Source organism: Drosophila biarmipes, chromosome 2L, assembly GCF_025231255.1.
Source record: "Drosophila biarmipes strain raj3 chromosome 2L, RU_DBia_V1.1, whole genome shotgun sequence".
NCBI classification, from domain to species: domain Eukaryota; kingdom Metazoa; phylum Arthropoda; class Insecta; order Diptera; family Drosophilidae; genus Drosophila; species Drosophila biarmipes.
The window spans coordinates 10,119,636-10,145,620 of NC_066612.1; the positions used below are offsets into that span (position 1 = coordinate 10,119,636).

At 43.0% G+C, this 25,985-nt stretch overlaps 4 protein-coding genes and 1 long non-coding RNA gene across 6 annotated transcripts; all 5 read left to right on the plus strand.

Annotated features, from left to right (window-relative positions):
- Positions 1-6,059: 6,059 nt before the first annotated feature.
- Positions 6,060-6,773, plus strand: LOC108032445 (ubiquitin-conjugating enzyme E2 N). The gene is made up of 2 exons (XM_017106270.3): positions 6,060-6,193; positions 6,253-6,773. Exon 2 carries the CDS (start codon positions 6,256-6,258, stop codon positions 6,709-6,711), a length of 456 nt encoding a protein of 151 aa, XP_016961759.1. The 5' UTR covers positions 6,060-6,193; positions 6,253-6,255; the 3' UTR covers positions 6,712-6,773.
- Positions 6,774-8,172: 1,399 nt separating this feature from the next.
- LOC127010483 (putative gustatory receptor 36b) lies at positions 8,173-9,830 on the plus strand. The gene is made up of 4 exons (XM_050884981.1): positions 8,173-8,290; positions 9,064-9,147; positions 9,195-9,536; positions 9,808-9,830. Exons 1-4 carry the CDS (start codon positions 8,209-8,211, stop codon positions 9,828-9,830), a joined length of 531 nt encoding a protein of 176 aa, XP_050740938.1. The 5' UTR covers positions 8,173-8,208.
- On the plus strand, positions 9,581-10,174 carry LOC108032344 (putative gustatory receptor 36b). Its single transcript, XM_044094275.2, has 2 exons — positions 9,581-9,949; positions 10,003-10,174. Exons 1-2 carry the CDS (start codon positions 9,857-9,859, stop codon positions 10,153-10,155), a joined length of 246 nt encoding a protein of 81 aa, XP_043950210.2. The 5' UTR covers positions 9,581-9,856; the 3' UTR covers positions 10,156-10,174.
- Positions 10,175-22,752: 12,578 nt separating this feature from the next.
- On the plus strand, positions 22,753-23,910 carry LOC127010655 (uncharacterized). The gene is made up of 2 exons (XR_007763382.1): positions 22,753-23,506; positions 23,577-23,910. It is a non-coding gene; the product is annotated as an uncharacterized LOC127010655 (long non-coding RNA).
- A 485-nt stretch (positions 23,911-24,395) lies between these two features.
- On the plus strand, positions 24,396-25,661 carry LOC108032432 (uncharacterized). 2 transcript variants are annotated; one of them, XM_017106254.3, is made up of 3 exons: positions 24,396-24,868; positions 24,931-25,318; positions 25,375-25,607. In XM_017106254.3, the coding sequence occupies exons 1-3, from the start codon at positions 24,566-24,568 to the stop codon at positions 25,389-25,391; spliced, it is 708 nt and encodes a 235-aa protein (XP_016961743.1). In that variant the 5' UTR covers positions 24,396-24,565; the 3' UTR covers positions 25,392-25,607. The 2 variants fall into 2 exon arrangements, with proteins under 2 accessions (XP_016961743.1, XP_016961742.1); XM_017106253.3 differs by having other exon boundaries at positions 24,398-24,868; positions 25,392-25,661.
- Positions 25,662-25,985: the final 324 nt, after the last annotated feature.

Here is a 25,985-nt window from a genome sequence, read left to right on the forward strand (position 1 = left end):
AACATCAGACATGCTACATAGCCGCTCAACTTGCAGCTTGCAATTGCTGTCTGCCAGCGGCTGATGGATGGATTGCCCGTTTGACTGGCTCCGGTGTTTTCCATCTACCATCCACCATCCGCCATCCGCCGGGCACCCCTTCAAGCAGCCCGCAAAAACCAACTCAACTTAACTCAACTCTACTCCCGACTTGACTTGTCTTGACTGGGCTCGCCTTTCCGAGATGCCACACATGCTAAACTATCTGCCCTGCCCCGCCCTGCCCTTGCCCCCTTGCCACGCCCCTTGTTTGTTCGCGCTCGTGTGCGAGGAAGAAGCAGAAAAGGGGGCGGTGGGGCTGCCGGGGGGCGTGGCGGATCGTTGTACGTCGTCAACGTTGACTGCTAATAGACGCTCACGCTCACGACTTTATGCCACACATCACTCAAGCGAATGTGTGGCAGGAGGGGGGAGCGCTGAAGGGGGGCAATGGGGCACTGTTGCTGATGTTGCATATAATTAATTTATTATGTTGTTGCCGCTCGCAGCCTTTGGCCATATTGTGCGCCGCTGCCACCATCGTCTCGAGATCCCGCCACCCCGCAATCCTTGATTCCATGTTGCAGGTTGGCCTGCCTCATGACGCATTTAGTTGACTACATTTATACTGTTTGCCCTGGCAGGCCAAGTTCCCGGCTCGCCATGTTATTAGTTGTGCATTTGAAGTTGCAGCAGGAAATTGACTCGACTTGCAGACACAGGAGGACGGGGGGATTCCGCATCCAAAGATGCAAATGGGCAATTTGTACGCATTAGAGAACTGCACACTCAGGTGGAGGATGACTTGTCATGTGCAAGTGACATGCTTAAGTGATTGACACCAAAGATTGGTCCTCAGATAAAAATATAGCATTTTTGCATAATTATGATTATAGTTATTACAATGGAAAATATAATATATAAATGTTAATAACTTTTCTAAAAAACAGGCTTTTATTAGAACATGTTACATTTTAAAGACCATTTCTGGTCAATGTTAAAAAGTAAGTAAATACATTGAATATTTTTTTAGACACATTATTACCCGTTTTAAATTATAAATATTAATGTATACTTATTATTATTTGCATATTTCCGTAGCTGTGGAGACATCTCAATACTGAACATTCACTGAAAGCAGCCGTTAAACGCCTTGATTTCCCCCCCAGCGACTTCCTATTCTGACATTTCATTGATTTCTATTGAAGTGAAATCTAGCGAGTGGTGTTCGACTGACACGAGAGCAAAGGTCGCGCATTATTAGCGTTGATTTGTGCACTTTGTAAGGTGCACCCCCTCTGCACCTCCGCCTCTATTCAACCAATGCCAGAGGCAAGCTGTCAACGCCTTTTGGTGCCAGCAAGTTGCAACTGCAGTTTCAATCAATCAAACGCGAGGCGAAACGGATGTGGACATGCCACTTCACACACGCCACCAGAGCGCCCGAGGTTGGGGTTGTGTTGGCCAGAGGTGTCAACAAAGGTGTGCCACAGCAACAGCAACAAGAATACCAACTGTTTGTGCAACTCCAAGTGGCGAACGAGCGAACGGATATGTGGCAAAGTTTCCTGAATGGCATTCTGCTGGTGAAAGGCAATTTAATTGAGGGACTTCTCGCCGCCCGACGCTGCCTGCTCTGTTTTCATTTCGTTATTAAGCTGAAAATCGGTCCACCGGTTGGCGAACGGGGCAAAAATGTTTGCACACCCAATTTATCATTTCATTTACAGCGCGAAACGCACAAAAATGCAACCGCATTTGGCCAACATTAATCATACGACATGTTGACAGCTGTCAGCGCGTTCGTTCGTTGATTTTGTTGCCACTGCAACGTTGCGATGTTGCTGTGGCCTCCGCTCGGAAATACTGCGAATTGCTGAGCTCAGTGGCCAATAAACATTTTAATCCACTAAGGGAACGAGGTATTGCGTTGGCCGAGTAAATGGAGGGCACCAAAGGGAAAGCCAGCGAAGTAAATTGAGTCTTTTAAAACGGTTCATTAACATGTAATTTCATCTCATTACGAACTGGGTTAAAATTTAAATGTATAAAGTAAATAAACTGTATGATCTGTTTAAAGGTACTGTAACTTTTTGATGCGGATTGGAATGACTTTGAAAAACACGGTGTGTCATTCCATTATGTTCCATTCGATTCCATTCCAAACAATTCTTTTCCATTCCACTTAAGATCACTTAGGAAATCGAAATACAAGTAATTATTCTAAATCAAAAATAGTTTTTTATTCTTACCAAAATATTTATAAAACTTTTTTAATTAACAGAGGGTATTTTCTAAACCATGTCTAATTTATAGAAATATAAGTAATAATGTGTGCATTTTAAGGTGTTCCCTGCAACATATATAAATAAATTTCTACTATACTCCCATTATTTTTGAACATAATCTGCGAGCTCTCTCAACCCTGGCCCAGTGGGATGGTAATAAATCTTGCTGGCACACTACGCCAAATGAACAATGAAGAGTAATGAGGCCTGTGCCAAAAAGAAAAGAAATTCTGACTTGTCCACAGGAACTGAGCCGGCTGAAGGAGAGATTGAGCGAGTGGGAAAGTATAGTACATAATAAGCTCATTAATCATGGGACACACAAAACCGGAAGGGAAGTGCGACTGCGGAGAGCAATCATCATCCACATGGAGTGACTACTGTGTCACTCAGTTCTCAGCTTCAATCGTGCGAAATGTGGGCACATTATGTTTCTGGGGGCGTGCCGTATCTTGCAACAGTTTGATCATTAATTAGCTGGCATTTAATGTTAGATGGCCCCTGTGTGCAACATCATTAATCTCGCTTGAGAGCGAACAAATTGAAGCCCCTGGATGCCTGTCTTGGCCTGGAACAAATCTAATATACTTCGTTTTTTTCCGGCGTTTCCGTCTGGGGCATTTGTTATTCTGAATTGTTGTAGAATTTTTCACAATTTTCACATTTTTCAACATCCGCCATGGCGGACCAACAATAGCCAAAGAGCGAGAACCAAACATCATCATCGTCAGAAGGCGGGCCAGCATCGTCATGGTCTTCATCTCATTGTCGGCTCCATAATTCAAATCATTTATAACCGAAGAAAATATGTTACTTTGGAGAAGACACTTTAAATACCCTGCTTTGAAGTAATTATAATGTATTTTTAATGTCGTTTTTTTATAATATGTAAATTAGTTATCTTTTATCTATGAATGTCATTTTATAATTATATCTTACCTCCAACACTTTAACACTTTAAGTAAATTATATATTTTCATATGTTCCTTAAACTTATAAATAATACCAAAAACCTTCTGACCAGGGTATCATCTTACCTAGACCTTAAATACTCAGTAAAGTGAATGGTGGGTCGGTCATTGGTCCGGGCCTCGGATGGCTACCGTCGTAATCTCGGATCCGAGACAGACGCCCGTCCATCTGTCCACCATCCGTCCGTCTGCAATGTCCACCGAGATTTTTGATTGATGGCGCGAGTGGCGCACGTTGCAGTTGCTCTTAAAATTTTTATAAATTATAATTCTTCCATCGACTGGCAAACATATTTTTCATGTCATGTCATTCCCTGTGCCCGCCTGCCCTGCACTCCGATTGATTGATGAAAATGCGAGGCGTGTACGAAATAAAGGAAAGAAATATAATAATAATGATATATCTATGCAAATTACGGCACACAAATTATTAGTTTGGTGTTCTGCGAGGATGACGACGACGGTCGTCGAGTCAGGCGTCGGAATTTCATATTAATTTGCCGGCCATTAATCATGCGCTGAGGGGGTGTCGCCTTTTCGCTTGATTTTGGGTTGGTGTCAAAGGTGGCGATTTTTTGCTTGAATTTAAGTGAATTCATGCTGCCTAATTTCCATAATTGAAACAACGGAAGTGATTTGTTAAAAAAACCTATACCCTAAGAAATCTTGAAGAAGGTCGATTGATTAAGTAATATTTTCTTTTATGGTAGTATTCAAAATGACAATAGTTCGATTACCAAATATTTGCAATACCTTCTCGCTAAAAGCCAAGACGCGTTTGCAGTCAAGTGTTTGCTTTGGAATTTCTGCGAGTTAATCTTTTGCGAATTTCCACAACTTCATTTTGTGGCCCTTACTGTCCCGGCCAGAAAATGGAATTTCTGCCGACAAACTGCGGCCTGGCCAGCCCCGATATAGTTGGAAAACAAAAACAGAGCTTTGCTGCACTTCATCCCGGCCATATTCTCGACTCGACTCCGTTTGAATCTGACTCTGCGGCCAGAGGGCAATAAAAACTATTTACAGTTCAATTTGCTATAATATTTGCAGCTGAAAACCGCAAACGACAAATATGCACCACCGAAGCAAACCAAAGCCAGCAAACCCAGCCAAACCAAACCAAAACGACAGCCACAGACAGAGCGACCTTTCCCCGCATCATTTTCGCACTAGGAAAAGCCTTCGCCTGCGAGATACGCAAATAGCTTAAACTTTTTATGCACAGTAGTCGGGAATGATGAGGGTATATCAAGCGTAAAGCTACTTACTATATATATAAAAACCTTCAGGGGTCATTTAAAACAAAATGAATTCTAAAAATTTTTTGAATATATTAGTCTGACATACATAGATACAATATATATTATTATTTTTATTATTTATTAAAAAAAAATTGATCATAATTATTAACAGAAAAACTTTTTCTTTCTATTTTATTGATATTATTTATTTTGGATGGGTATTCCATTTATGTTTTTATTATTATATTTCAATGTGTTTGAAGGATTGTAAATAATTGCAGAGAAATAAATGTTTAAGAACAATTTCGATAAATGATTCGACTTTTACTTGGCAGGCTTAAAGATATTAACGCATGAAATCTTTAGTTAATTATGGTACATGTTATGATGATATAATAGTCCATTCATGTCTCAAAACTTATAGTTTTAAAATATTTTAGACATGATCAAATTGGAAATTTGTAATTATCCCTTGCATGCATTATCTTAGGTATTGTTCATGGCATGATATATAGAATTTTATGAGGTAAATTACATATTAATAAAATGACTTTATATCCCTTTACAGGGTAATCGTAACATCGAAACTCCCTGAAAAGAAACCCTAACGTGTTTAGCATGCGCTGGCGCACTCAAAGTGGAATCAAAGTTTATGCACACGAGGACATTCAGGCGGGCAGGGAATGTTCGTTTGCGTATCTGAAAATCTACAGACAATAATCCAGTGTAGAATAGTGCGGGAGCACCGAAAGGGTTAGGTTGCGTTTGTGTTGCCATTCCGGCCACTCGACACTTTCCATGGCAAAAGTTATGCAACCAATTTACATACAAAAACAACTCAATAAACGTGCGAAATGCTAACGATTTGTAAAAGTTGGAATCCCCATTTCCCCATCCCCTCCCAGCTCGCGCACACACATGAGTGTATTACGTCCTGTTATTGGTTTTTGTAGCCATTCCACGAGGGCAGGCCGCCCAAAGGATGGTGGCCAGCAGGGGCGTTCATGGGGCGGGGGCCACATTCCCTGCCCTGGCAATTTAGCAAAGTATTTCCTCGTCGCTCTAAAAAGTTGCCCACTTTTTGTTACACCAACATGAGACGTCCTCGTCGCCGTCGTCTCGTAAACTGTGGGCTTATTTTCATGCCCGGAGCCATGAGAACGGAAATTGTGCATGAAAGCTGACTGCCAACCATGCCCCCAAGCCCGGCGGAGCACCCACTTACACGAACCTAACTCGATTATTATAATATTCAACTATATAATCCAATGGCAAAGTTTGCTAATAAGCTGCTAGTTGAGTGCCAGTTAACATTGCCAGTTCACCCGGGATTTCAGAAGCACTCAAGGATTGCGGGCTGGGAATGGGGTTCGGTTTATTGTTGTGGATGGGGAACGGAGCTCGAGGGCGAGTGTCTCGAGTCAATTTCAATTTTGCTCACCAAAGGATAATTGCAAATGTATGGCAATTGAAGGTTTGATTGGCTCTTATTGAGCTGATTTGGCTAATCGAGTAAGCCAAGTTGATAGAATGACAGGTTAGCTCGTGAATGTTTTAAAATATGATATCAACTAATCACAGTAAGCCATCACAAAAAATCAATTGTAGGTATCACAGCTGAAAAATTATAAAATTTATCAAAATATTTTTTTGGGGAGTCTTGTGCGAAAAGAAGGTATATACAAATATATACGCTGAAAAACAACTTGCTCTAAAATACTTCTATATACATAGGATATGTCTGGACTGTCTCCTCGCATTTTGAAGGAGACGCAGTGTCTCCTGGCGGACCCTACTCCGGGGATTAGTGCCATCCCGGATGAGAGTAATGCCCGCTACTTCCATGTTCTCGTCTGTGGACCCCATGACTCGCCCTTCGAGGGTGGTGTTTTCAAGCTGGAGCTGTTTCTGCCCGGCGATTACCCCATGAAGGCGCCGATGGTTCGCTTCCTGACGAAGATCTATCATCCCAATATCGATAGTTTGGGTCGTATTTGCTTGGATGTGCTGAAGGACAGGTGGAGTCCAGCGCTGCAGATTCGCACTATTCTCCTCTCGATCCAGGCCCTGCTAAGTGCCCCCAATACAGACGATCCACTGGTCAACGATGTGGCACAGCTGTGGAAGGTCAACCAGGAGAGGGCCATTCAGAAAGCTCGGGAGTGGACCTTGAGATATGCCATGAAAAACTGAATATTTAACTCCCTAGCGGGGAGTTACCAAAAGAAAGGAATTAAATTGGGAATAACATTTCACTTCCTTTACATGACTTTTTATTATTTTTTGCTAACTCTCTAATGGAAATTTTCTCTTTGACCAAATGTATTTTAAACTGTATATCTGAGAGTAAATGCCACCCCCGCGGCGGGTTGTCTAATTGCAACTAATCGCACTCAGATAGCCACAAGTGCCGCAGCCACAAATAAGGCATCGTCGCAGCGACTTTCACTAAACGCGGGCGATGTGGCATGAAAAATGACTCCGGTCCAGTGTGCGCCGTACAAAAGCGACTGCTAACGGTATTTAATGACACATGAAGTCGTCAATCACCCAGTAAATCTCGACATGTCGCCGTACCCAGAGTATCTTTGCCGCCTGCCCCCGCCACTCGAGAACCCAAAACAAAGTAAAGTGAAGTAAAATAAAACCCCAGCGAAGCCGAGCGAGTCAAAAGCGAAACGAAAAACGCTCCCGGTAGCAACACAATTTGACAGCCGCCTGACAGTTTAAATTAATTGATTTATATGAGGTGCCTGGAACGGAAAGTGGACACTGCTCGGAGGTTAGGGAGTGGCGCTTTCGCTTAATCGCCCCCAAACAAAGGAACATGAAATGCGCCCCTACCGACTAACAGATGCTCATTACTCGAAAAACTACATAACATATTACATTAGTAATCACATGTAGCTACATTTACAGACTAAAAAGAACCCAAATGTATATAAATGTCTCCCTTCTTTTAATGAAAGACCGCCTCATATCATCCCAAAATTCCAATATACCCCACATCTCTTTCAAATACGGTATTTAAATACACTGATATGGACTTTCAATTAACTGAATGGCATCGTATTTTTGGATCATTCGGGTGCCCAGCTAGACCCGCATTTGGGGCTCTTCCTTGGGGTTATCTGTGTTTACGGTCGTGTCAAAAGTTCCCCAAGTAATTGGGACTTCCCAGCCAGACCCGTCGAGACACCTGCCACACTCCATCCGCCCAATTTATCAGCGCAGCTACGATCTTGCAGTGTCCGATTTATAGACAGTGTAATAACATTATCGATTCGGTTAATTATATGATAAATAGTCTGCGCCCTGGCGCGGGGAATTCGACGATTATCTCGAGGGTTGCTCAAGTGTCTGGCGCATAAATCAAGAGAGCTGTCACGCGAATTGACCCGGCCATGGACGCAGTCGCGCCACTTGACTGATGATGTCTTGGCCCCGATGCGATCCATCGACCATCGATCTGGCGGCGGATCTTGAGGTTTGCATTTCACTTTCCGACTTTTGTCGCCGCCACTTACAGATGCGTCAAAACTAACAAGATCGATGGCTTGAAAACGCCACAAGGCGTCGATCGCCCATCACCGATCAAGTGATCATTGGTGTCTACGTCGCAGCTCGGTATCTCAAGGGTGAACTCGTGGCGTCTTTGATTTCGGGTCTTTATAGTGTCGCGACGGATGGATGATGGATGCCTTGATGAGCAATGGTCAAAAGAAGGGAAAAGCAGTTAAGAGTTCGGGGGGTACTTACATAACGAAATGTGGTAAGTCAATTTTATTTTTTTCTAGTGCTTAAAGTTAAATCTGTCAGAACCATACAGTTTGCAGTTTTCATTTTATTTTTAACAAATTCGTGTTACTTCATCCTGGCAGATTAAACGCCTTGTTCGTTAAGATCTGCGTACAAAGAGGACAGACAGCTTAATATAAGCATTATGCAGGATATATGTTAACAATATAATAATAAGTAATTAGCGAATTCATTAGAGTGCAAGAAGGATGGAGATTTGCAGCAAACCTAGTCTTCATTCCTGCCTACGGTAGGTGGCGCGTTAGTGAAATATCGTAAATAGGAATGAACGCTAGGTGGCGTTTCTATCACTTTCTGTAGCTTGATAAGGAGTATCTCATAGTCGAGACCGTCGAGTGCAGCGTTTTCTCGGTTAATTTTCTAATTGTTGGGAAGCTCTGTATATTGTACAAAACTGATAAAAGGTGTAATATTACCCTGCTTCTATCTGGGAAGAAAAATCTGCTTTAGTAATAACCCTCATTTATAAATGTCGGGCATAGCAAGGTTATATAGTCTGAGAGTTTTGGTAATTCCGTGGAAAACATTATTAGTTTTACAAAATGGTTGACGGTGTCGAGTGCTTGCTAAGGGCAGTTTACTTCACCTGCTTCTTGGCGGGCTTGAACAATTTTGAGTATGATCGGGACTTGGGGCGCGTATTTAAGACCCGGCGATGTACTCTTTACTCCGCTGCGATCAGTATCCTATTTTGTATTTTGCTCCTATACTGTTCCACCGGAATAGCGGATCTCCGTGCTATGCTTGGGAAAACAAACACGCTGCAGGCAAGCGTAGTACTCACAGTGACCGGTCTGAGGATAATTGCAGGTGAGACAAATATGTTTCAAAACTGATGTATATTAAACTTTTCTTAGGACTTCTTACACTGCTCATTAGGTGGCGCAAGCGCAAACAGATGATGCAGATTATGGCAGGTGTTTTTCGTCTTTCGCCGCTGGATAGTCCATACAAAAAACCATATCGCTGGTGGCTTCTCTTAAAAATCTTTACCGCCTCTGTGGTTTTCCTTCTCCATGTTGCCCAGACCGTACAAATAATCGATTCCCAAAACATCCAGCTAAATCTCCGGCTATTCATGATGTCTTGGACCTTTTTCATTACAAATCTAGCCGTGTTGCAATATTTTTTGATACTGCTATTCTTTCGAACGAAATACCAGATTATAAACGAAAAGCTGAAAAAAGTAGTCAGAGAAAGTGAGAGGCTAAGTGGCCTTCCTCAGCGGGACGATGCTTTTGTCACTAGATGTGGCCATCTATCCAATAAGTTGGAAAGTGTTGCCAAGCTCCAGGACCAAGTGTATTCGATTGCGAAACGCTTTGGGGAGATACTTGGCCCCCAGACGTTGGCGTTGTTTGCCGAATTCTATGTGACTTCGGTATCATTTGGCTACCTGATATATTCTACGTTTAAATATGGCGCACAGGCCTTCACTTATAACCATGCTAATTTTTTTGTTGGCTGCAGCTGGTCCTTCTTTTACTATCTGAATGTATTTCTCAATATAATTATCCTGATGTATACCCTTGATGATGACAAGAAACTGAATGGTCTATTGCGGAAGAACACATTGCTTGCTTCTCGATTGGATGTTTGCCTCGAAAGATCGGTAAGATATTCGTTTTAGAGTATCTTTATTTTGAATCAAATATTTATTTTCAGTTTGAGAGCTTTCAGCTGCAACTGGTTCGAAACCCTGTAAAAGTGAATGTGATGGGAATGTTTTCTATCACACGGAGCTCTGTAGCTGCTATGCTCGGCTCCATTTTAATGTACACAATATTACTTATTCAATGTGATCTTGAACACTATTGATATTGTCCAATTTCCTGTATGTACCATTGGAATAATCTTAAAAATATTTTAAAAACTAAAACTTCGGTGTTTCTCAACATATTAAATTCTATTCTTAGGAATACTATTATTTTAGTTTTAATATTACTAAATTCAACAAAAATTTAAATAGTAAGGTGACAAAGTGTGTGTATTTAATCTGATTTTAATTAAATTAGAAAATCATCGTGTGCGACAATTCTTTATCTACTTAAACTACATAAATAAATGGCAACTAAATCTTTATTGAACTAAGTATAAGGGGCTTAATAAATATACTGCATCTTATGAAAACCCAGCCTAAAATAATAGTACAATATTGATTTTCCCCAAATGCAAACAAAACAAATCCCAATTCATTTGAGTTTTATTGACGCTCAGATTTGATTCGTCTGGCTCAGGACTCGCACCTTCGCCACAGCCAACTCAGCATCCACTTCTGTTACAACTTCATTTGAGCAAATCTCTATAATCCCACCTGATTCCGATGGCACAAAACAAACTTTGCCGGTCCCTTAGACGGCAAATAACTCTTTTTCGCAGCCGGGGCGAACCATCCTTGGGCCCGTCGTCGTCTCGTCCCCGTTAATCCCGCTCGTAAGCATTTTGTCACATTTCAAAATCATTTATCAAGAGCTTTCACAACAGCAACCCTCACGCCCCGAGCCAAGCCGAACCGAAATGAATATGAACCCCATTCACATCGCATCTCTGTCACTGCACTGACAGTTGTGCACATTAATTTTTCAGCAGAGACTTTGGGAAATTTGTTCGGGCCACAAATTTCTCGATGCGATGCTCGATGGGAGACGACGGATAAAATACAAAATAAACATCTCTCTTTGTGCATTTGTATCTCTCGCGCGCTGCCCTGCGTTTGCATCTTTCGGTTTGCAGTTTTCAGCATTCGGTTTTGTGTGTGCGCCGGGACTCAAGTAATTTTTCATATCATAAATTTTCAAGTCAGTTAATCCCACACGCGGCGTTCGTTGTCGGCTTCTTGCACTCTCTCCTCGCCGGCTTTATTTATGCCTTCCGCCAGATTCTCCATCTCCGCCTGATGGCAGCTGTGACACTTTGACATTTCAGTGATAATTCATACTTTTGCATGTCACACTTAATTATGGCAACAGACTGTGTGGGTCTTTTATCATATTTAATTTCGGTCTCTTGCATTTCTTCTGTCAGGCACATCATTATTGCTCTCTTAGGCCGCCGCCGCCGCCGCCGCCTCCTAGGCATCTCAACGCTGCTTATGGTTTTGGGAACTGGGAAGATACGGCAAACTCCGACGACCCCAATCCTTAGACCCGGCTCAGTTCACTAATTACTCGACAGACATTTCCCAATCGTCTTCAAACTTAATTTATCACCTCGGCTCGCTTGGATGATTAATACATTTCTCCTCTCCGCTGGCACACAAAATGACATAGAATATGCTTCGAAAAAGGGTTTTGGTTTTCGGCTCGGTTTTTCATATGCCAAACACATCAATCATCCGCCGGAGTTGCAAAAGGGGGGTCGCAGTCCCAGGGGGCTGGCCCGCAGCGAAAATCAAATTTCCAGAAAAATCAGCTTAGCGATTCTGAAATTAGTGACATGTCAACAGGCGAGGCAGGGGAGGATTTGAGCCCGAAACCACAGAGAGCGTTTGCAGTTGCATTGTATTCGTATTCCCTCTTTGAAGATAGATAAATGAACTAAAAGGACCAGAGAATTTTAAAATATAACAATGCGGAACATAATACTTTAAACCTTTATTGATAATACTTTTATTGCAAAATATTTATTTACTTATTTTTAGTAATCATATTATCAATTATTAGGTCGATAACTCTTAAAAAGTTGATTGTTTAATTGGAAAATTTTTTTTTATTAGAAGTATTTATTCAAAAGTCGATAACTTGCTTCGATTACTAGATAAAATGTTAAATGCATCATTGGAGAAGCTTGATATATTTGATTTATTTTTTTTATTTTTTTTAGAAGTATTTATTCAAAAGTCGATAACTTGCTTCGATAACTCGATAAAATGTTAAATGCATCATTGCAGAAGCCTGACATATTTCCCCAAAAACAAGCATAGAAACCACTCTTCTTTTTAAAAACTGTGTGATTTCTGGGGAGTCTTATTTCCAAGGACCTTCGGGCAGTCCTTGAGAGAGGGTATTTTGACTTCGCACAACCCACTCGAGCTTCGACCCCACTCGGTGTGGCTGCCATCTCGCTGAGTGATGTGCGGCCATCAATCTAAACTCATCATTTTGAAGGCGCGCTGTCAGCCATAATGACCGAGGCCAGGGCAAAAACTATATAGAAAAATGTCCGACGAGTCTCACATGATGTTGGGGGGGCTTTCAAGGCGGGGAGTACGGGGCAAGGGAAGAGGCTAACTGCGATGGGTCACACAATTCCGCACACAGAGTCGTCAATCATAATTTATAAATTGCCAGGCCAACTGATGTGTGTGTGGGCGGGGGTGTGAGGATGGAAATCCACATCTACGCTGAGTTGGGTTTTTCGCCTTTGTACTCGACTGCGTTTTCTTGCGCTTGTGCCATATCCAACTAATTATTCAACGTCTCATTAAACAAATAAATGTGTCAGAGAAACATTTGTTTCCCATACATCAGGGGCCAAAGCGAAGGCCGCCAAATCACGTCATGTGAAAATGACAAATCAAATGAGATTAACACTTAATTTCATTCTGCAAGACGAAAACAGAAATAGAGTGAAATATTTCACCGCTCAGTGCGCATTCCTCGCGCGGAGGCAGTGCCTCCAACGAAGCGTTCCTGATGGATGCGAGTTCTGCGCATATTTCAGGGGAAATCACCTGACAGCCCGCCATATGGGCCGTGAAATTAAAAACCATAATTAAAATGTTCCCCGAAGACAACGGGCTCTGCTGCCAATGATTCACGCGTTGAAAGGCATTCCACTGGGGATTAAGATGCCGATCCCTGCAGCAAATGCGAAAATGACAAGAATATAAGGGTAGTCGTATAGAGAGTTTCACTGCAAAATGAAAGGTTTGCTAATTTGATTAGAGAATTTTATAATATTGATCACCCAAGCTACGGTATATAGTAGGTACACAAAGGGTTTTCAATTGAAATACGAGCATTTTCGAACTGTCAATCAAATATCTTTCTCTGTCTTGATGCCATTGTGTCGACTTCTATTGGACATTTAAAGGCTCCGCAGTTGGGTTTCCCTGTCACCTCCCATTGGCCTTATCACATGCCACAGGCTCAGTGCCAGACTGCAGTAACAGTTGATGCTCGTCGTGCAATTTATTGAGCACATCAATCAACGTGGCAATTCCATTGGAGTACTCCCCCCGTTGTTGTGATTCTCCGCAAATAATTGCACATTGCACATGCCTGTCAATGGGTGTGGTCAGAGCCGGAGGAAGACTCGCCGGCAATCGTCACTCTAAAGATGGGCAACACAAAAACAGGTCAATCATCGATCATGGTCATCACCATCATCAGCAAACCCAGCCGACGAGCCACATCCTCGTCGCCTCATTATTGATGAGCCCGGAGCACACACACTGGGCAGTGATGCTAAGTAAATATTTTAGAAGCGGGAAGGGATAAATAATATTTTTTATAAAATATGTATTGAATATTATTATTAGTATCTTATCCTAGAATTTTTGGATTAAGCCTATTATTTTGAGCCTTGGTTTGATTAGACTTAAATGCGTTTCCTAAAACCCTATGGTAAGTTCAAATAGGATTTTCCTTTCAATATGTGAATTATTATAAATCCGATTTTTAAAAATAGTTCAACTCTTCTGAAAAAGGACGGATCCCGCCGAAATGCCATCACTGACTCGTTGGGGCAAAGACAGGCTCCGTCATCGTCAACGCCGGTCCTTCGCATCCATGCCAGATAATATCTTTTTGCAACAAATTTTTGACAGCTCCGGCCTGGTTCGGTCCGGTCCTGGCCCGTATTGGCCATATTGGCCTGGAAACCCAGCCAGGCCGGCCCGGCCAGCCGACCTGGCCGACTCGTCGGCATTGTTGAGACCCCTCGGAGTGCTGTTGGGCCTGTCACATTTATCACAAATTCAATGAATAATAATTTTTGCACGCTGTGTGATGTGACGTGCTAATGTTATCTGATTGGAATCGCCGATGAAGCAACAGGAGAGCACACCAGATGGGCCAGGAAATGGGCAGCCGGGGGCGGAGTGCTGTGGCCGCAGCTTTTAAATATTAATTATGGTCCCTTTTTCTCGAGCGGCTTTCGACTGCCATTTTGTATTATAAATTGCATTCCCGATAAGCGGCGAATTATTGATCGATGCTGGGGGCTAAAAAGGAACCAAGGAGAGAGAGCGAGTGATCATAATTTAAGGCGACGATCCGACATTTCCGGTTATGATTGATGAGGGCAGGCGGCGATTGTAAATCACTGGGCTTACCCGCCGCTTATCTGTCGCTATATCCACAATATAAACATGGTCACATAGGATTTATAGATACTCTACGGCTAAGTGCAGTCGCCCGCTCTCGACGGCGGCGCCTACTGGAATTACACTTTGGCAGCTTTATGGTGCCTCATCGATCACTCGGCGAACGGAATGCGGCAATCTAACATCAACATTGCCTCAGATAAGCGAGCGGATGAGGGTAGACCTGCACATAATTCCAGTGCAAACAGGGCAATTGTTGAGTTATTTGATCAAGATAGTATCTGAAAGCAAATATGTGTTTGTGGTTGTCCCACACAATATATATGGTATTGGAAAAATAATTAGGTACTAAAGAAATTGTAATGCCAGAATTAGGTGCTTATAAGTCCCCAAATCCCCATTCAGCATTAGTGATCCTAGTGATCCTGATCTATCATTGCATACCAGAGCTACAAATTGTTCTCTAAGTGACTCATGACCTCGGCGAGTTCATAAAAGTGTTGCCTGATCAATTGATTTCAGCGATCGGTGCCATCAATCACACACGGACTCACGCCCCGAAAACCCTCGCAGCGATCTCCCCCGAGCGGCGGAGACTGTTCTCATTGGATCCGACAAGCGGTGTCAGGGAATAACCCCGCTGGCTAATCAATTACAAAGAGATGCCAACGTGTCAGGCCCCAGACAGCCGACAAACAGCCCGGCGAACAACAGTCAAGGCGAATGGCATGAACACTCGGGCAGGGAAATTCGGAAAAGAAAATCGAGCGCCAAATTACTTTCAACACGGTGCAGCGAATCGTAAATCAAATGAGTGTTGGGGAATTTGCAAACAATTCCAAGAATGTTGTGTGTACAAAAGACCGTTGACAGTTCTTAATTGCAAGGGATTTTCTCATTTCAATTCGTTTCGTTTCGTCTCCCTGCGTTTCATTTTGGCAAACAAAGAGCTTTTCAAGCATTTCACCGATTTATTTTTATTTCGTACCTCGAACTTGTGGAATTTTTAGATGTACGATTGGATATCGTAGAATATTTTAAAGCAATAATTTAAATAAGATGTACGTTTAGTGAATCAATAGGAAAAATGACTGCAAATTAAAATTAAAAATAAAAAATAACTTCTTCAACATGATAAAAGCGCCTAATGAGATGCTCTTTATATTTGGCATAATTTAGGACCTGTAATTTGGGATTCAGCAAGATAAATAACATATGAAATGTAAAAATAAGCGACGAAATACAAACATTTTAAACATAAATTAGGGTTTAAAATGTAGGACTTTAAATATTTTCAAGTACAATTTTTGCAGTGAGCGCGAAGGTACACTTCTGTCTAGGATAGACCAACTTGTGGAGCCAAAGAGACAAACATTTTCCAATTTGCTTCAGAGGCAGCGGCAAACATATCGCACGACTGCATCGCGTCCGACTTGATTTGCATGTGACGTACGATAACTGTCAATATTTTTTGGCTCCGGCTCAAGAGCCAGCTCCACTGACAGCTGTCAACGCTCCTCGCCTGTCGCCGGGCTTGAGACGGAAACAAATTTGTAAAGTACTCTGGCAGCAGCAATTTTCCTTTCTCATGTTGCGCCGCCTGTCGACCGACATGGGGGGAAAATTGAAATAAATGTTTTCGGCGGATTTCGCTCACCCGCAAGCAGGCAAAAAAAAAAAAACGGAATAAAATCCACCGAAAACGACGCAAATTTATTAAAAACTTTGCCGCAAGCTGGGCAGACAGGAAGCTACGGCAACAAAGAGAATCCACTGAGACCCAAAGAAATATGATAGGGGCTTTGGCCGTTGCGTACGTGGGGCGACTCGCATGTGTCGGCGCCTGTCAAAGTGTCGACATGCGCAAATAACGCTAAAGGATTTGTCACTGCCAGCGGCGCACACACCACACACACTGCGCACACCCATCGACACACACACGATCCGCCAGAAAGTAAAATCTGTCACGGCGGAAGCAATGCGAAAAGTGAAAAACAAACTCCGAACTGTTGATAACTTTTGCTTTTAGTATGCATTTTTACAAATACCTCGTTGCCAGCCAGCAATTTTTCTTCAGTCTTGTTAAGCGATTGGTCTAGAGACCATAATAATTCAGATTAAAGAAAAATGTTAGCCCTATATTTCCCAAACACATATTAGGTTAAGTTTAGGTTAAGTTATTATTTATAAAAATATTTATATTAAATTTTTAAACTCCTTCACCACAGATAATTATTCACTAATTAGCACTCAAATTGAGAATTTTTGTACTCAAAAATTCAGCCTTAAAAAAATATCTTACTTTGAGTGCAAAATTCAGTACAAAATTCTTAAAAAATTATTACTTAAATTGAGTACATTAGTGATCTTTTCTTCTCAAAATGAGTAGAGACTGCACTCCTTTTAAGAAATAATTTAGTTTGCATTTAAGAAACGAGTTTATACTTTTTTCAAACTGAAATATACCCAATGTTATACATAAATTCAGTACTTTCTTAAATCAAGAGTACGAATACTCAATTTAAAATCCTCATAATGAGAAAAACATTTTAAAATTAATTTACAGAGATAATTGAAAGATGAACAAAGGTCAAGGTAGTACCCGCATTTTCCAAGAGACGGTTTAATTTTCCGGGTAATGCATTCTGAGACTACCTGAGTCTACAGCCTTCAAGAAAATATGTTGTAATAAAGTCAATCCAACTGAACTCGAGGCAAACGAGTTAAGTACTCGCCGGCTGATAAACACTATCTTGAATTTCGTGACGGTTCATCCGCTTTCCCACAGCCCAAAGCCGAGTGCGGATAAATTACAGCGTAGTGTGGAGAGTGAAATGAGGAGTTTTTCCGCAGCTGTTGCTGCTTGGCATTGTTTTAAGTGGAAATGCCTGTCAGCGTGACTGTTTGACAGATTGTCTGGCCCGCAACTGATGGCTTGCGTGGAGGTGTGAGTGCGGGAATCTGTGTATCCGTGTATCCGAGTATCTCAGTATCCCAGTCGGGGAGTGATTAAATGCGGCGCTTCTGTTGTGCAGCTCATGACTCAGAAAAAGCAGCGACACGCAAAACCGTTTACACTTATCAATCTTATCGATAAGTGTAATGGCATTTAACACGCCGCACATCGCATTTCCCATTTCCCAGACCCACTCCCATTGCCAGTCCCCTGATGAAATCGGTTTTCCAATTGCCGGCTTGTTTACCTATTCGTCGGCTACTGGAGGCCCAGAGTCACTATCTCACCGGTTCTGTAACTTTCGGGGTCGTTTAAATGGTGGCTGCCATTGTAATTTATGCGCTCGCTCGTTCATTTGACATGTCAAAAGTTGTGTCACTTGATTGATGACTGCTGTCAACACATACTCTCTAATTTTTCTCGGTTTTGTTTTGCCCCGTACAATATTCACTGAATGCGGTTAGGCCGCAGTAACAAGAAGGGGTTCGGCATTCGGTGGAGTTCTAATTTTTGTTTGTATATCTCACTTTGGCCGCTCCCTCGCACACCCCGTGCTATCGATGCTCGCCCTTCGTGTTGAGGTTTCTCCCTACCGCAATGTGAACATATTGCATATTTTGTTTGGACCGACAGGAGATTGATGAGCTCTGCCTGATGCCTGTCACATGCTCGAATCGATGGGTTTGTGCAAGGCCTGTCGGTTGCAGCACTGGGAATATTTTATTTTGATTGTTTACTGTTTTAAAACACAAAAATAAAACAGATTCTAGGTCTATCTTTCCCAGGAAAATCATTAGAAACGGTGGGTATACAACTGTCCTGCCAAAATGGTACATATAACTGATGTAGAGGTTCTTTCTTCATGTTATAATATTAAATAAGTTCCCTTGTCGGAGGGTATAAGATCGATGCACCAATCTTTCATTAAAATTATTATAAATTTGGCTCTTTCTACTTAAGATTACAAAGGATTACGACCTATTTTGAATATGTTTATAAAAATTTGTAATAAATATGCATCTTTATAAAGCGGTATCGAAAATGGGGGAATCAAATCAAACCATTGTATCCCAATAAGTATGGATCTAATTCTGTAAAAATAATATAATTTTTTTCAGTGTTTCCTCTGTCCCGCTTCAGGCAACAGAAAGGGAAAGAGTCAGAGGAAGACGGAGAGAGTCATCGACGCTTGACAGCAGTGCAAACAAATTGTGGCGACAGGAAGTGCGGGGGCCGCAGGGAAAGTTATTCCATTCTTTCAGACTCGATAGGCAGCGCCCGAGATACGGGGTTTACGGGGTCTACGGCTCGAGTGTCCATGTCTGGGCTCTCTGTCAATTGATTGATGGGTCTGCCAATGCCGCCTGACGTCCAACGAGTCGTCGAGGCTTTGCGAGCTTACCTACATTTACTGGGTGCTCCACAGGCCTAAGCGAAAGTACAGAGCAAAAGTGCCCAAAAGATCTCGGCAAGCGATGGTGCAGAAAATATGACCCATTGACTTATGGATCGGGATTCGTGGCCAGTTGCCAGCTTAATTCGGAAACAGACTTAAAATGATAAGGAGTTGCGGAAAATGTATTTCTCTCATAGTAGGCTTTTTTTTAATTATTTATAAGTTACCAAAAAATGTGAAAATATAAAAAGATATGGGTACACTAACTCTTTAACCACCATAAATAAGTTATATGTTTAGCTCAAAGATTTGGAAACTTTACGCCAAAATCCAGCCAAAATCTGAGCTCTCAAATCTTCCCATCTTGATGATTTCATTAGAGCTCCACCCCAATTAGCCCCACTCCGAGCCCGTGCGATAAATAATACGTTAGTACAAAAGGCACCACAATTAACCGGCAAGTATTGAAGGACACACCCCTGCGGAACACTTTACCCCCCCTGAAAGCCCCGCTCCTTCGCACACACTATCTTAACAAAATGGCAATCAATTTCTCGCGCTGTAAATTAACAATCATGGGCGGGGTGGGCAGGGGGCTTCGGCGGGAAAGGACACAGCACGGCAGCTGCTAACTGCCACGCGGGGGGATTCCCCTGCGGCAGAACGACCCCTCCCGCAGCTAGCCATGGCCCGCAATCAGCGTACATTAATATGCACGAAAACAATAAACAATCCGGGGGACGACGCGAAGGAACCAGCCGAGCTAAGGGGGACTTTCAGGGGCGGAGTGTGGCTAAGAGCGGGGGAGGGGGGCTTTGGGCGGAGGCGTTACAGCGGCAATCATGCAAAAAGCAAGCAAACGCCGCCATTATGGCCATCCCGCTCCAGTCCACTCCCCCATCTCGCCGCCTCTGTGGGCCCGACTCAACTGACAATATTTATTGCAAATGCAGCAATAAATTTCAAAACACCATTCGCTAAGCACCACATGGGGTCTCGAAAATTGAAGATAAATTTTAAGGCGGCAATTTATGATTTGTGGGCATAAGCGTGAGTCAGGGGCGGCGGAGGGGCGGCCTGGAAGGGGGTCTCGGACGCGGCACAATCGACTCAGGCCGCTGCTGACAAGTGTGGAGTGTTTGCCGCCGCACTCCTTCACTCACCCCATATCCCCCTCTCGCTTCCACCGCCCATCGCCGTCTCGCTCCCACGGCCCGGTCGTTTTTCAATTGTGTTTGCCGCGATTTTACGACTGCCCGCTGCGCCTTTGACAGCAGCCCGAGCCGATCCGGTCCAAGGAAACCCTTCCAGACACCTGAAAAAATTCAGATCAGTTCAGTTACTATCCCATTTTTCATAAAACTTTAGATGCTCTGTAAAAAAATGTTTAAATAGCGAGAAACTGGATATCAGAGGAATAGTCTTTTCAAATAAAAAATTATAATTTTAAAATTTAAATCACTTAAATCACTTAAAATTTATTATAAAATACCTGTACTTTCAATACATTTCCGAGCAAAATCACCTGGACTGGGAAATAAAAATATTTTTTTTTCACTGTAGCCCAAGACTGTTAGCCATGGAGCCTCGGAATTGTAAAAGGGAATTGCTTTTCGCCAAAACGGAAAGGAACGGAGGAAGCGGAAACAGAGGGCCCAGTAAGGGGCTGAGGCCTCCCTAGGGGCCTCTAACTGGCATTTGAAAAATTACTTTTACCGAAGCTAGTTAAAATATTTTCCAGCCAATTGTCAATCATAGATACAATTCAAAATGACAAAGTAGAGAACTGGAATAGAATGGAATATAATATAATAGAATAGAATAGATATATAAGTATGTTCTTTGGGCTTTTTGCAATATATGAAGGTAATGGTACACATTTCATATAATACAATTTATTACTTATTTATTTTTCAGGAAATTTAAAACAATAAATGCAATTCAAAAATACAAGGTAGAAAACTGTAACAGAATATAACATTTGAAGAAAGGTGTAATCCAGGTAATGGTACACATTTTATAAAATATAAATAACTATTTCAATATAGTAAGAGTGGGCTTTTTAAAAAAAAAAAATATTAAAATATATTAATAAAAATATTAAGTACATTGACAGTTGCAATATAATGGCATAGTTTTCTTAAATGCCAATTCTAGTAATATTCAAGCTAGTAATATAAAAATAAAAAAACATATAAAAGTCCTTAAATATTCAAAAAATACTATACCTATGAGGTATGCAAAAAGTATGCATAGCTTACCTAATAAATTGAATGTTTTTAGTATTTTTAACATAAAACTGTCATTATTTATTTTAATGCATTTTTTAAACGATTTATTGATATTTTATTTTATGATATTGCAATCACCGTGCACCACTGTAGAGCAGAGCTCTCCTTACAACACCTCGGTGCAATTATTCATTCACTTGCTAACCGGAGCGGCGGAGGAGGGCCGGGGGCAGCCAAACCGCCAGGCAGAATCTCCTTCTTTTCCACCAACGGCAATGGCAACGGGCACGGCGAGATGCAAACAACAATCCGCTTCGAGTCGAAAATAAGAAAAAGGTTTATGAATGCGCTCATGAAAAATGGAACATCGTTAAGAGCAATTCATAATGAAATACGGGGCAAGTTGGGGATCGGAGGGAAAGTTCCCCGGACCTGGACCTGGACCTCCAGCTGGACCTGGACCTGGACCTGGAGCAACTGCAATAAGCTGTGCCCAGGCGGTCGATCTGCACTTTTCGGTTTCTTCGCTGGAAGCAGCATAAAAATTATGACCATAAGCAGGATATTGGGTTAAGGTTTTATTATTCTTACCTCCTTGTGTGTTGCCAATAAACTTTGTTGCTGCAGCTGATTTCCACCTTTCGGTTTCTCCAACTCTTTTTCTCTTTTGTATTTTCGCCGGTTGTCCAAATGAAGCTGTTGCATAGCCAGACGAAAGCGGTATTTCAATCAGAGCTGAAAAATAAGGGCATGCCACATGTATATAGATGCAAGCGTACGTAGTGCCCGGCCAGCCTTATCAATAATTTCGTTTTCATATGTGCATCGTCAGAAAGATACAGATGGGGCCATAAATATGATTCCGGGCCGGAGTGGAGTGGCTAGGGAAATTTATAGAGTCTGTTGCCGGGGCTGTCAGGTGAAATAAATAATAAATTCGTTATTTTTCGAGGCTCGGCCGGCGAAGTCCGCGGCGGTGGCTATCAACAGTGCGGCGAACAACGACAATAACTCCAGGGGCGTATGATGGAGGCACGCCCACATTCAGCAGCCCCAAACTGAATGCTGGATAGTGGATACTGAAGACCTGAGACCGGAGACCGGGCTTCGAAACACCGAACATCGTGCTCCCTGCACAGCTGCAAATCGCACATCGGCCGTCGTGGGGGCCCGATGGGGAAACAAATTTGAATTCAATGAAAGATGAAATCATTAAGTTTTCAGGCAATTGAAGGCGGCTGCGAATGCGGTTGGCTTTAATCGTGCTGGAGTCGCACAATGGGACTGGGATCGGATTGGATCGAGTTGGGTTGGGCTGGGCTTGGTCGGGAGGAGGCGATGAGCTGGTCCGCTCTGTTATGACACAGGCCAGACATTCACCGAAAAATGTTGAGCAGGAAGTAGAGCCGTCAAGTCAAGAACTCAATTAGGAAATGCCCAAGAGTTTCAAAAAGGTGGGTTAACATTATGGTTAAGAAGGGGCAGTAGGAGATCACTTTAAAGACCAGGTTATTATCGGTTAATCCTGTGTTAATAGAAACAAGCTTGAAAATTTGAAGGGATTTTGGATTGGTATGTCATTATTTTTTGGATTAGGAGTCAAATTAAAATATGAGAAAACCTACTTTGAGCCAATGCCAATGTATATATTCAACTGCTAGCTTACTTATCTCAAATCCATGAGCTAGTGCTCCAAAAAGGACCCCACTCCACGGCCATGGGAATGGAATTGTCGCCCTTTCGTGCACAGGGAAAAATACGGTGGCTAATGAGAGGCATAATCAAGTGCCCATATTGCACACACAATTGATGCCAATGCCCGGAACACGGCCAATAAATATCAACAGCCACACAAATTTGCCTGTTGGCCAACTGGCAACTTCAAAAATGAAAAGAAAAAACGAGAAAACCAAAAAAAAAGAGGTAAAATAACCGAAGCCGTGAGCCAAGAGAGCCGCCAACAAAAGCGCACATAAATCAACGATCAAGACAATTGCGGTGTAATAATTTTAACTTCTTTAAGTCGGCAGCCAGCCCACACCGCACACCACGGCGCACCACCCTGCACCACCCTGCGCCACTCTGCACCACCGACTCCACTGCCAGGCGATCCGATTCGGCGGGGGCCCATAAAAATAACAGCTTATCGGCCAGAAGAATCGTGTCGTGCCACGCCTACCAACTCAAAAAGGCATTAAAATATGAAAACAACAATTGCACACTCGCCGGAGCTCACCTCCGAGGGGAGCTCACCTCCGGGGGAAATCAACAGCAGTCTGGGAGTCACAGAGTGGCCGACACGCCCCCTTTTCCTCATTGTAGGCGTCAGCCGTTGGCAGCGGCACGTTTTCCTCCGTGAAATTCCAAACTAACCCCAGCCACCCGCAGCATCGCGAGGCGAGTCGAGTAAGAGGCCAAAACCGAAGATATATGGGTGTATCAGGAGTGGCCCCTCACCCGCGCCGCCCACTGTCCTTGCCCCATTGTTCCACCGAAGGCGGATGAAAGTCGGGGGAGGGATCGGTTTCGTGCGGCAGCGGGCAGTTACAACTTAGTTAGCCCAGCCAGAATTGCAGGCGATATCTCAATTTGGGGCTCATAAAAATGGCGAGTAATAGGCCATGTCCAAAGCGGGTCTTAAAAATGTAGTACGACCGGGGGATACTCTAAGAGTACCTTAAGTAAATATCAATAAATTAATTAATTTTAGATACTATTAGGACTGACTAAGGCTTTTCAACATGCTTAAAAAAGTTTTAACTACTAAAATTGAGACTTCCTTAAAAGCTTATGATTGTTTAAAAAATTAATTGCATACTTTTATGGGCCCTGTAGCGATCAGAAAACTTTCTTGTAAATCAAAAAGGTATATGTCAGATCGTTATGAAATTTGGGATGAGAATGTTGTGTTTAAATATATATTATTAGCACGCGTTTTTAAAGTCTCATCAATACTGAATCTTATCTTATTTGGAATACATGATGATGTATTATGATAATCTCTCTTCTTAATCAGAAAATATAGCTCAGATGATTATGAAATTTGGGATCATAATAAGATAAGATATAAATATATATGTATAGCACCATCGTTTTGACCACGATCTTCCCAGGGATCTTCACGGGACACACAATATTTCGAATATGTGATAATCTAAGTTAGCGAGCAACAACTGTTCATCGAAGTAAACAAGGACTTGGCAGTCATTCTCATAACAGTCATAGCTCTCAACCCATTGACGTCCCCATTAAGACACAATAGGTCCGACAAGATCAACACAAAACCCCATAGCCCAAAAAAACACCCAAAATATCCTCATTTTGGGGCCCATTTAGATGTTTGAGGGAATCTCTAACTTTGGATCGCAAAATTGACCATGGCCACGAAACAGCCCACTCCCCGCCAGCTGGCCTACCTCGACGAACTGAAGATGCGCCTGCAGGAGCTTCGCGAGCGGCAGGCGAACTTCATGGAGCAGACGGCCAAGATGCTCAGCCGGATGAGCTCCTCCAACGTGGACGCAGCGGATGCCCAGGAGGTGGAAGCTGATCCACCGGAAGGAAGTGAGGCGGCGAATCCTTCAACGGGTGTTGGTGCCGGGGCCACCAAGGGATCCAAGGGCAATCTGAACATCAAGCAGCTGATCCAGCGCTTCGAGGATCTGCGCAAGACCTCGCAGGTGGGATTGGATCTCTATATTTGTCAGATATTCTGTGAGACAAATTTTAATTTCCCTTGCAGGATTTTGGCGACATGCCCGAGGTTCCCGAGGAGCTGATAAACGTAGATGTGCGCCGTATTCTAAATGGCTATGAAAAACTCATCGAGGAGGGCAATGTTCTCCAGCAGTCCTGGTTCCTGCTCAAGAAGACCACGGAGAGTTGTGCCCGATTCGCCACCGCCAACGGTATGAAATCGGAGGAACGTCTTCCATTGAAGGCAAACTCGGGAATCATTGAGGTCTCCTATGTGGTACCAGAACGCAGTCCTCAGGTGGTTAGGTTACCAAGGGCTAAGGCATCGGCATCGCTGCACTCGAATGTGGTGACCAGCTCAGAGGTTGTGGACAAGGAAGGCGAGGTATACGGCCCGAAAGATGCCAAGTGGAAGGGCAATGCTCGGGACTATGGTAAGAACTAAAAGAGACCACTTACAAGGGGCAGTCCCATGTAGCCTAATCCCAAGCTATCTCCAAATTCTAGGTCATGCCCGCTGGGGAGCCTTTATGCAGTTGATCATACGCCTCCTCCATCCGTTCCATGGCTGCGGAAAGAACAAGAAAAATCCAGCCCAGAACTCCTCCGATGTTCCCCTAGCCAGCCACCTGCCGGAGAAGAAGCCCATCCACTAGGTCTTTTCAAGAGCCAACTACAGCCACACACACAAAATGCACAAGTGAAGATCCGAACTAAGCCAAGCCAATCCCCACATAATCCAACTAAAAATAATCCAATAAAACCGACCCACACCCAGGAGATGCGTTAATCAATAGCCAACACCACACGTCAGCGTGTCAATATTTTGCCTAATTAATGTGGCCCGGCTTGGGCGCAGTGGCGCATCAATTTTGGGTGTCAAGTGCAATGAGGGGGAACGGGAACGATCGCTCTGTGGGTCCCCTTGGTCCGGATCCGGACCACCATCAGCTAATGTATCTATATGGCCACAGCCACAGCCCAAGTCATGCGACGGCGACGTATGGCAGCAACTGCTGCGCTGACAGCGCATTTTAGTCGCCCATGGAATACCGAAAATAAATCTTGGTCTGTCGTGACACAGAGCGGATGATGCACTGA

Coding starts and splice junctions, on each gene's coding strand:
- LOC127010483 (XM_050884981.1), top strand. CDS start 8,209: ATGATGGATGCCTTGATGAGCAATGGTCAAAAGAAGGGAAAAGCAGTT. Junction 9,148..9,194: donor CGGTCTGAGGATAATTGCAG/GTGAGACAAATA, acceptor AACTTTTCTTAG/GACTTCTTACACTGCTCATT. Junction 9,537..9,807: donor GAAAAAAGTAGTCAGAGAAA/GTGAGAGGCTAA, acceptor TGTTGGCTGCAG/CTGGTCCTTCTTTTACTATC.
- LOC108032445 (XM_017106270.3), top strand. CDS start 6,256: ATGTCTGGACTGTCTCCTCGCATTTTGAAGGAGACGCAGTGTCTCCTG.
- LOC108032344 (XM_044094275.2), top strand. CDS start 9,857: ATGTATACCCTTGATGATGACAAGAAACTGAATGGTCTATTGCGGAAG. Junction 9,950..10,002: donor ATGTTTGCCTCGAAAGATCG/GTAAGATATTCG, acceptor ATTTATTTTCAG/TTTGAGAGCTTTCAGCTGCA.
- LOC108032432 (XM_017106253.3), top strand. CDS start 24,566: ATGGCCACGAAACAGCCCACTCCCCGCCAGCTGGCCTACCTCGACGAA. Junction 24,869..24,930: donor ATCTGCGCAAGACCTCGCAG/GTGGGATTGGAT, acceptor TTTCCCTTGCAG/GATTTTGGCGACATGCCCGA. Junction 25,319..25,391: donor GGGCAATGCTCGGGACTATG/GTAAGAACTAAA, acceptor TCCAAATTCTAG/GTCATGCCCGCTGGGGAGCC.